At 28.2% G+C, this 11,602-nt stretch overlaps 2 protein-coding genes across 2 annotated transcripts; one reads left to right on the top strand and one right to left on the bottom strand.

Moving 5' to 3' along the window:
• Positions 1–3,166: 3,166 nt before the first annotated feature.
• On the top strand, positions 3,167–6,792 carry LOC8262351 (probable serine/threonine-protein kinase PBL7). Its single transcript, XM_048375012.1, has 6 exons — positions 3,167–4,270; positions 4,363–4,620; positions 4,707–4,879; positions 5,017–5,096; positions 5,212–5,359; positions 6,056–6,792. Exons 1-6 carry the CDS (start codon positions 3,703–3,705, stop codon positions 6,398–6,400), a joined length of 1,572 nt encoding a protein of 523 aa, XP_048230969.1. The 5' UTR covers positions 3,167–3,702; the 3' UTR covers positions 6,401–6,792.
• A 466-nt stretch (positions 6,793–7,258) lies between these two features.
• LOC8262350 (polcalcin Che a 3) lies at positions 7,259–7,971 on the bottom strand. The gene has a single exon (XM_002532420.4). It carries the CDS (start codon positions 7,761–7,763, stop codon positions 7,509–7,511), a length of 255 nt encoding a protein of 84 aa, XP_002532466.1. The 5' UTR covers positions 7,764–7,971; the 3' UTR covers positions 7,259–7,508.
• Positions 7,972–11,602: the final 3,631 nt, after the last annotated feature.

The following is an 11,602-nucleotide window of genomic DNA, read 5'->3' on the forward strand; positions in this document are numbered from 1 at the left end:
ATTTGACACATTCTAAAATAACTATAAATATATGTATACAAAAAAGAAGAATCACTTAAAACAGAAAAAATAGAAAAGCACTTAATTATTAGAAAATAGGAAAAAGGACACTTTTGTTCCTTTATCTCTTATGCCATTAAACAAAATTTAAACTTAAAAGAGAATATATGTTTGGTGAAAGAGAAAAAGTGAAGACATGTTTTATCTAAATATTGAAATTGGAATTAAGTATTTTATGGGTTTATTGATATTAAAATTTTGATGCTTATATTTTTAAAAAATCATTTGATATGGAATAAGCAGAGAGAGAAAGTAACTTTCTTAATAATTTAAATTTTCAAAAAATTTACTTTCTAAGAAATAAAATATTATATACCAAACAAAAGCCTTAATTATAACTTAATAAAAATAAAAATTAAAAACCTATTTTAGATTACTGGTGTTAAAAATAAAATAAATAATTTTAAATATTCTACGAATCATTTCCGTCAAATATGATTTATGAAAAAAACAATAAATTATCCCTTTTTATTAAAAACAGTATTCAAAATATAAAAAATAAAAGTTGAAAAAGTATGATTTTCTCAAAGATGCTCTTATTAAATTGAATTTTGAAAACACACCAAATAAAATATAAAAAATAATAATAATAATTGAGTTTATGAAATTCTTCATAAACCTTGTCTACGACATCTAGAATAAATTGAATATAGAAAATTGAAAATGGTCGATTCATGCATGCCAGTCAAGCCGAAGGTCGGCTGAATTTGCAAAATAGGTAGTTAGTTAGGAGTTGGATGGTAACCAAACTACATTATCTTTGTTTTGATTTCTATTCTAATTATTTTCTTTTTTTTTTCATCATCAATTTTCCTAAGAGCCTCACTGAACCACAAGCTTCACCTTTTTCTCCCTATTCAAATATATTCACTTTTTTTCTTTTTAAAATTCTGAATCAAAAAGCATGAGCCAAATAGTATTTTTTTACTTGTGAACTATGAAAAACTTGGAGCATTTTAATTAGTTAATGGAGATTTATTACTTTTATATTGAGGGATAGAAATTATTATAGTTCACAATCATAATAAATAATAATAATAAGCCTTTCACTGAAATTTAAAAAATTTATCTTTTCAAAAATAAAATTAAAAATATACTTCTAACACGAGTTGTATACAATTTAAGAAGTTTATTGAAAACTAAATTTTAAGACATATTTGGTTCAGTTAATCAATGCAACTGATAATTGATAGTCATAACTAATAAATTAAACCGTTTAATAAAAATTTATTAGTTGTTGTTGTTGTTAGTATATTTAATGACTAATAGAGATAATAATTTATTAACAATAATATTTAAGGATGCTATAATTAAATTTATTTAACTCAATTTTATTAATTATCAAAGATATTTAAAAAGTTACTCTAAGGGTAGGAATTGGAATTTTAAACCCCATTAATAAAAATTTCTAATTTCAAATGCTATAAATATAAAATCATTCATTATGATTTAAAAATAATTATTAATTATTATGAATTATAAAAATTAATTATACAAAATTAATTTTAAATATATTATTAATTAATTGAATAAAAATAATATTATTTAAATATAAAATAATTAAAGCCGCTATCAATTAATGATAAAAACTTTAAAATAGAGCCTGACATAACTAATAATTGATTAGAATTAAATCAACTGTGAACTATTGATTTTTAATACTAACCATACAATTTAATTTTAACAAATATAATCAAGTCGTCGACTGTTTAAGTGGGAAAGTTTTCAAAAGTTAACCTTTTATATTTTAGGGTTAGAATAACCTTTTTATATTATATTATATTATATTATAAATAATTTAAAATAATATAATATCTTATACAATAAGGTGTCTAAATACTTCTTAGTTTCTTTAGAAGAGAGTGACTAATGATCAAAAGGTATTCGTCTAAATCTAATCATGTTAATCTCGTCTCTTTTTTCGCACAAGTTCCCCTTGCATATCTAATGTATACATTCGGCATGAATAATATTACTTTTTTGTTTATCTCTATTTTATTTATTTTTTGTGATATGTGTTTTTAAATTTGTTATCTCTTAAACATTGTATTAACATTATATTTGTTACTACAGATATTTAGCTTGAATTTTTCGACTGGCTTATTAGACAGTGTTCTGAATAAGCACTATATGATTCTAAAATATAAAGAATCTGCTTAGCCTGCAGTCCGTGACAATTTTGGCTGATTAAAACAATAATAAAAATATAAAGTTCAATAAAATAAATTAAAAAAATTTAATAAAATAAAACTTAATTATAAATTAAACCTTGAATTTCATATTTATTAATAATTAAAATTTTAAAATAAATACTTATTTTTTAATTTGTTATTAAAAATACTTTCTGATGACAATTTTTAAAATTTTACTATAAAAAATGATGTGAGAAATCAATTATGCTTACTAAAAGAATAATAGTTATGAATCAGTAAGAATAATTTATTCTATACTTAATAATATGGCCATTAAAATTTTTATGTAGGTGTATTCTTTCACATATTTTACATCTAAATGCAGTAAATTTTTTATTGACTTACTAATCTTTATGTTAGTAAACATAATTGACTTATCATATTATTTTCTTCGTTGTAAAATTTTAAAAATTATTATTCAAATATATTTTTGAAAATAAATTAAAAATACAGATATTTATTTTAAAATCTTAAAATAATTATATAAAATTATTAAAAAATATAAAATTTAAAATTAAATTAGTAATTAAGCCTAAAAGAAAATGAAAAATTGAATACCGTGAAAATATACTGCGAATAACAATTTGAAATAATTTTTTATACTCATTATGAATAATAAATTCCACCAATATCTTTAAATATAAATAAGAGGACAAAAATTTAAACTCAAAACGTTATTCAAATTAAAATATGCACTTTCACCGAATTAAATTTGCAATATCACCAAATGATAGTTGCAAATTTGCAACTATCAGCAACAAGGCGACTTATGATGTTAACTTGCAATGGGTCTTAATAATAATAATATACCCTCTCTCTTTCTCTCTCTTATATTAGGTAATGATTCTTATTTAATGACCCAATCTGATAAAAACTAGTTAACCCACAAGCTTCTCTCTCTCTCTCTCTCTCTCTCTCTCTCTCTCCAGCTTTTGATTTATCTTATTGAACTAAATCAAATATGATGCAGAGAACGGACTTTTTGTGGGTTCTATTTGTCCACTTCAACCTTAGCATCAAGAATCTCCTTTCTTCTTTTTCTTCCCTTATACAAATCAACTCTCTTTCTCCCTTGCTTTAATTAACTAGTTTAATACCAACAATCAAATACCAAACCCCAATTCTTAATATATATATATATATCCTTCTTGCTATTACATGTCCACCTTCTTCCTCTTAATCAGCATTACATTATACATTATACCTGTGATTATAGTTTATATATACACAGAGGCCATACCCTCACTCCATTTCCATCTCTTTCTTTCTTTATCTTTCTTTTTCTCTGTCCTTGTCTCTGTTTCTCTCTCTGTCTCTCTCTCTCTCTTGAGGAAAAATAAAAATTCTTTCTCACCCTTCAAGCAAAGCAGGCACCTTTCACTTTTTTATATTCTCTCTATCTCCTTTTCTGGTTTTTGGGTTTCTGTGCTCTCATTGAGATCTACTAAAAATGGGTTTCTTTCAAGAAAACTGCACTAACTCAAGGGAGCCTCAGAGCTGTGATATTTGCCATTGTTCTTCCTTTATATCCACAGATCACTATTGTGACCACAATGAGCTCAAGTTAAAAACCCTTTTAGCAAAGATGGTTTGGCAACTTGGGTTTGCTTGTTTTTTACCAAGTGATAGCAACAAAAGCAACAAGAATAACAATAAAATCAAGAATGCGAATTTGGAACATAATAAGGCTTGGTTATTAGCTGAGTCTGGTGGATGTGGTGGTGGTGCTGCAGACGGTAGTGGTGCAGAGTTAACAAATGGTGATCCACAGTCAGTACACTCTTCTTTCAGGTTTAGTTTTTGCTCTCAGGTTGAGCTTGAGTCTATGAATATGAATTCTTCAGCTTCTGCAACTGTATTAATGGTGAATTTGGATAATGGGTTGAATGAGACTAGAACTAAAGAACTTAAATGGAGGAGAATTCAGTCTCTTGAGAGGAGTATTTCTCCAGTGGCTAATTGCTTGATCAGATTTAGTTATTGCGAAATTCTTGCTGCTACCTGTAATTTTTCTAAAGGTACAAAAACTGCTATCTATTGCATATTGTTTTGAGTTTTATTTGGCTACATCTTGGTTGAGTTTTTGAGTTAGTTTTGTTGTAATTTGTAGGTAGAGTTTTGGGAAGAGGAGCTTTGAGCTTTGTTTTTAGGGGTAGAGTTGGATTCTTGAGGACAGCAGTGGCTATTAAGAGATTAGACAAGGAGGATAAGGAATCTTCAAAAGCATTTTGTAGAGAATTGATGATTGCTAGCTCTCTTCATAACCCAAATATTGTGCCTCTTGTGGGTTATTGTATTGATCCAGAAGAGGGTTTGTTCTTGGTATACAAGTATGTCTCTGGTGGGAGCTTAGAGCGCCATTTGCATGGTATGTCTTCTTGTTCTCTGATTAGTGATCTTCAAATTCTGATGAATTTTATGGAATTTCAGTGATTTATGGAATGCCCTTTGCAGATAAGAAGAGAGGAGCGAAGGGTGGTTCTGCACTTCCGTGGTCGGTGAGGTATAAGGTGGCACTAGGAATTGCACAGGCAATTGCATATTTGCATAACGGAACAGAAAGATGTGTTGTTCACAGAGATATTAAGCCTTCAAATATACTCCTTTCTTCCAAGAAAACGCCCAAGGTAAGGGAATTTGTTTTTCTTTTTCTCTTTTTTTGAGTTTTGATTAATTGACTAAAGTTCTTGTATCGCAAACAATTCAGAATCAAATAATCCATTCATGTTATTGAGATATGATTCATAGTATGCTGGTTTTGCAGTTGTGTGACTTTGGATTGGCTACTTGGACTTCTGCTCCCTCAGTACCTTTCCTTTGTAAAACTGTCAAGGGAACATTTGGGTAAGATTTCAGGAAACTTGTGAGAAAAAAGAACACGTATGATCTATAGTTGTTCAGAAAAAAAAAAAAAAAATTGTATTCCGTTTATTTGTTGATATAAAATCTGAATCCACAGTTACCTGGCGCCTGAGTACTTCCAGCATGGAAAAGTATCCGATAAGACTGATGTTTATGCTTTTGGGGTGGTCCTCTTGGAACTAATAACAGGAAGGAAGCCAATTGAAGCAAAAAGGCCTTCAGGGGAAGAGAATTTGGTGTTGTGGGTAGGTTGTTGAACTTGTTTCTTTCGAAGCATTTACATTATATGCACCATAGATAAGTGGTATGGTTTTAGAACTAACCAAACTAGCCTAAAGTCTATTTTGCTCTTTGCTTTTCGAATTTGTTTGTTGTTTTCAACATTCAATTTTGTGATGTCTTTTGCTATACTGCAGTAACATTATGCTAAAATTTGTCAAATTTGTTTGGTAGGATGTTTGTGTAAGAATGAGTTGTTTTGGTTTTCTCATGGTTTTAACATAGCACTTACACTACTTGACAAAATTTGCCAACAAAGTGTACTGAGAACTGCAATGTCTCTTTGCATAAAAAACAAGATCATTTTTAATAGGTTTTAATTGCACTATGAAGGATTAATCAACACATGAAAAGTAGCAAATGGAGAAAAGTTCACCCATGTCTGCAAAGAGTGAATATAATATTTTATTTTAACCTTTTGGCTAGCAATAATTGTGTCAATAACAGTTTGTGACTTCTATGGATATGTAATTCTGTAGAGGCTTGAGAAATTGTCTGCTAGACCTAATATAACATAGAAATAAGCACTTTCTTTTAATTAGAGCTTGCCATTGGCATAAGCCATTTGTTCTACACATGATGGAATTTGTACTACAGTAATGTTGTGACTACTGCATGACTGGCTGTGATAGAGGCATGATTAGCAATTCATTGTTTTGCAGGCTAAACCTCTATTGCAGAAGGGGAAAGGAGCCGTCGAAGAGTTGCTGGATCCACGGATTAAGTGCACTTTGAAAAAGACAACACAAATTACCCAGATGATTCAAGCTGCTGCTGCCTGTGTAAGTAATGAGGAATCAAGAAGGCCAGGGATTGATGAGATTATTGCTATACTTAGAGGTGAAGAGGAGCCATTCAACACCAACAAGAAGAAGTCCAATTTTTCCGGGATTATAGATTGTTATCCTCAACTGCAACAAACAAAAAGTGAGATGAAGAGTCACTTAGCTCTGGCAATGCTAGGAGTTTCAGAGTTTGAAGACGATGATCACCTTTACTGTCGTTGACACAAAGGTCCACTGATTTAACTGTCTGATTATTTTTGTTTTTGGGTGTTTTCTTATTTGGTGGGTTGGTTGCATGCGGACAGGTGCTAGAAAACAGAACTGGAAAAAGAGTGTTGAAAATTGTATATAGGAAAATGGGTTCACTGAGAAATTATGTAAATAGATTCCATTTGTCTTCCCCTACAATGGAGAGAAAGGTGCAATGATTTTTTGGGTGGAGTTTTAGGCTTTTCTATTTCGCAGGATTCCTGAAGTAAATATGCATATTTCAGAATTTTTTCTTGATTTCTTTCCCTTCTTGGTTGCTGATGGCACTTAACACTTGTATGTATAAAAGAATTAGGGACAATCAGCCAGCATGAAGTTCAAGCCTTAAATTGGAATTCTGAGCATTTAATTTTGTTGCATTGTGATTGGAATGAATTCTGTGAGAGAAACTCAATGGAATCCTTTAACTGTCTGAATGTTTTCCTTTTCATTCTTTTTGCGGAATTTTTTTTGTTGATTCAAGAAAAGGCTGCCTGATCTTAGGCTCGGACTCACCGTAAATAAACCTTGCTGAAGAACTCTTAGGTTTTCAAAAACAACCTCCTTGCATTAAAACAAGGGAGATGATGCATACCTTCGACATTTCTTAGATTCTAACGAAGTAGGCAAAGATCCCGGATTCGAAACTATGGAAACAAACTTTTTGCATAAAAACAAAGGATACATATCATAATCAACTCCTTTTCTGATTCTTTGGAAGCTGTGAGTTCTTTGTGCATTTATAATGCTATATGCCATGGAAAATTTATTTGAAAGGGCTAAAAGTGCATGGACATACAATGTTTCATTTGTTCATATAGGACCCCTTAGTTACAGCATCAAATTCAATTGCTCAGGATATTCATTACTGAAATACAGAATTACAGAAAAAGAACTATGAGACAAGCAGTTATAGTTTAACTACCAAAACAAACTTGTCACAATCAAAATCTATTTGGACCAGTGTGTACTCCTTTCACAATTATGAAATAGATCACACCCTTCCAAGGAAAAGAAGAAGAAGAAGAAGAAATATGACAAATGAACATTAAAGAAATGAATTGATAGGTAACAGTTGAAATTAAAATATCTTGGCAACATCCTTCATTAGGCCACGGTTAGCTTTGGCAAAGTCCGTGAACTCATCAAATGATATAAATCCATCACCATCAGTATCAATCTCTGCCATCATACGCTTAATCTCATCCGGCGTGACCGAGCCTAGAGTCTTCAAGCAATCTCCAAGCTCTGTTGCGGAGATCTTCCCGTCTCCGTTCAAGTCGAAGCGCTTGAAAATGCGCTCCCTCTCGGCCTGATCATGTGCATCATCACCCATGTTTTGTAAGCTAAGTGGAGATGGTGAATGCGTGTTCTGGTGCTTGTCAAGTGAATGAATGATCAAGAGGTTAAAAGGGTCTGGTTTTTAAAGAGTTGGGAGTGAGCCTTGTGTTTAAGGCTAGCATTTGAACTCGGAGTTATTGGTGTAGGAATGGATCCCCTGAAATTTCTCTAACTGTTTTTAATCTCTAATGCTATAAATCTGCTGACTTAGACCAATCTATGCCTGGAAATTATTCACAACATTTGTGAGAAATGTTAGTACAAATATGTGAAATTTTGAATGTTACAGCGACTTGGAAGGTTGCCAAAAATAGTACAAATTACTATGCTGATGTTCACAGGTGTGTCAAGAAGGAATCTGTCAAGTTTTAGATTATATTTTCTTTTTAATCATTTTAGCAAAATAAAATTAAAAAAAAATCAAAATGCAGCACCGACACTATTTTAGGAAAGGAACTGTGAGAAGCCAACTTGTAATACCATTTTTTAAAAAAGAAAAGTTTCGTTGTTGTATTCATATCTTATACAAAATTATAATAATAAAAAAGATAAAATGAATTAATCGAAAATCTTCAATTACGTTAGCTAATAGAGTCTTCTAATACTATTTAAATCAACCATAAAATGGAATATGTCGGATAATAACTTATGGGGGGCTAATATTTTTATTTATAATCATACCTTTTTGTTTTTTAAATAATTAATAATTTAATTCTGAATTTACACTTTTTAGTAATTTTATCCAATTATTTTAAAATTTTAAATAAATATCCATTTTTTTAATTTATTTTCAAAAATACTTTCGAATAATAATTTTAAAAAAAATTTATAATGAGAAAAATTACATTACAAATCAATTCTATTTATTAAAATAAAAATTAGTGAGTCAGCATGAGCATTTGAGATCTTACGTATAATATAAATAAAAATTATTGTTTTTAGATGCAAGATGTGTGAAAATATATATATATATATATATATATATATATGTGAGATCTTTAATGATTATATTGTTAAGTCTAATATAAACTATTTTTACTGTTTCACAATTATTATTCTTTTAGTAAGCAAAGTCGTTTTCCCAAACTAATTCTTGAAATTATTATCGAAAAATATTTTTAAAAATAAATTAAAAACATGAGCATTTGTTTTAGATTTTTAAAACAATTAGGTAAAATTGTTAATATGTGCAAAATTCAAGGTTTAATTAGCAATTAGTACTTTTTTTTTTATTAAATTGGTGAAATTTGAAATTTAGTGTCCACTTTTAAAATAGGCTCACCTTATTATTAAGCTAAATACCAGTTGACAAAAAAAGTTTAAAATTTAAATCTAATATCAATTGAATCCAATTTGTTACTTTTTTACCTTATCAATAATTTACTGCATTCACCTGCTTCAGTATTAGTATCAGTAAATTCTCTAAATTCCCATAGTGCTGACATAAACTTCGTTTTATGCCTAACTTTGATTACTTGGGAAAAGTACATGTTTGCCCTATCCACTTTTATTGTTCTTAATAGTTATCCCGTGCATTTTTATTTGTAACACATTTAGTCTTTGAATTTTATTTTTATTAACATTAAGTCCTTCTATAATAGTAAATTAGTGTGCATGATACAAGTTCTGTTAATGAGAATATGATTTTTTCTTTTAATTTCTCTCCATTAAATTTTTTAAAACATTTGTCCTCTGATATTAAGTCTTTATACTTATAGTTTTAACCAAATTGACCCTCCAAACTTTTATTAGCATATACATAACCTTTTCTTAATAAATTACTAATAATTAAAAAGATCGGACATCCAACTTTCATTCGAACATTTAACTCACGTATAATATAAATGTAATTCTTAATGAATATATTTAGTTGGCATTAGTATTTATATATTCTATTAATAGATTTATGGTTTGACTAATTCTAAAAGTATTTTTAATTAAAACAATAAATTAAATTAGATTATAATAAATATCTTTACTATTTAATGTTATGAAATTTTAAATAATAAATTTTAAAAAGCTAATATTGCTAAATATAAAAATATAAAGACTCAACGTCAAAATAAAAGTACAAGAAACAAATGTTTAAAAAATGTTTAATAGAGAACACTTAAGAATAAGAATAACAGGGCGAGGGATGCGCTCTCTAACTTGCAATTAGAAAAGGACTTAATATCAACAAAAACTAAAAAGTGCAAAGACTCAATATGGATGATAAAATATAGGGAGCTAAAGAGTGCAAAGACTCAATGACGACTCCCAAAAGAAAAAATAAAGAGTTTCAGTCACACTTGCGGACCATATGAGATTCAAAAGAGCAACAAAACCACCACTTAGACGAAGACCAAGAAGTTTGAACCCATTTAATAAAGGTCCACTTTCTGGCCTTGAAATTAAGAAATGGGGCTCTCTTCTACTTTTTGATAAGTAAGAGAGAACTTCCTCCATCTCATGTGGGCATTATGAAATTTATGGTAAAGTTTAACCCTACATAAAAAATAAATAAATAATTCGACTAGGGCTCTGCCTCTGATTCCCACTTAATGAAAATCTAATTTGTTTAAATAAAAATAATTAAAATTTTGATTTTAAAAGATAATATGAAATCTAAACCGCTTAAACTTAAAACGACTATTGAATTAATATGCAACTAAAATAGTTAAAAGTAAAAATAATTTGAACATAATCAATCCAAACTCGGCACGACAAGATCCAAGATGTAGTAGTATTCGAAATTTGATCTAAAATCTAAAATGACCAAAACATGATTTCTTATAAAATAACATATAATATTCTTGTGACATTTAATTATATGATATATACTATTCTTTTTATTTGTTACTTTTAATTAAGATATTTTTTTATAGTTTTTGTCTTCTTCTCTGATTCTCTAATCCATTAAAAAAACGACATTGTGGATTTTGAATTATTAAAATAGAATATCGAACAATTTTAAAAAGGTTAATTAGAATATAATAACATATCAAATAAAAAGAGCAATTATTAAAAAATGATTAAATAAAAAATTTAAGTTGAAAAATTGATCTTTCATATTTATTATATTATAATTTAATTTTGTTATCATGAATTAGAAAAAGCAGCGAAAAATACGTAAAACTAAAGTGGGTGTTTAATATCTAGAATTTTTTGTAAAATATATAATTTTATTTTATTAAATATTTATAAACACATTAATTTAAAAATAAATTGAATCTATATATTGATCGTTCTGAATTTTTATTAGATATTAAATTAATCATTCTTTATCCAATATTAAGTTAATAAATATTTTTTATGAGTATATTAATTTAAAAAGATTAATTAATTTAGTCATTAATAAAAAATATAGATTAAGAAAATTCCAATATCAATTACCTAATCTATTAATAGATTATTTCGTTATTAATTTATTACGATATTCCAATATTTAATTAAATAAGAAGCTAAAGGAGCTACAGTGAGAGGAGGACTTAAAATACTTGTGAAAAATGACTTGAAACGACAGAGAAATGGACTAAAACGGCAAAGGAAGATTCCCAAAGAGACAATCATGGTTGGAGCTGAAAAGTTTAGGGTTTTGGGATAATAGTGACAGTGAAGAAATATTGCAGAAAGTAAAGGGGAAAATGCTGTCGGTGCCTTCATAAATTATTATTATTATTATTATTATTATTATTATTAATTAAATGGACCCATTTTGTGATATGAGCATTTGATTTAATAATTTGGTCCACCAGTATTATCAACTTGTGGATTATTAATTGGCATTGAAATGTTTAAAATTATCTTTCAAAAATAATTGTTTAAAATTTGTTTTTTTTTTTTTTTTTTTTA

The sequence above is a fragment of the Ricinus communis genome, chromosome 5, assembly GCF_019578655.1.
Source record: "Ricinus communis isolate WT05 ecotype wild-type chromosome 5, ASM1957865v1, whole genome shotgun sequence".
Lineage (NCBI taxonomy): Eukaryota > Viridiplantae > Streptophyta > Magnoliopsida > Malpighiales > Euphorbiaceae > Ricinus > Ricinus communis.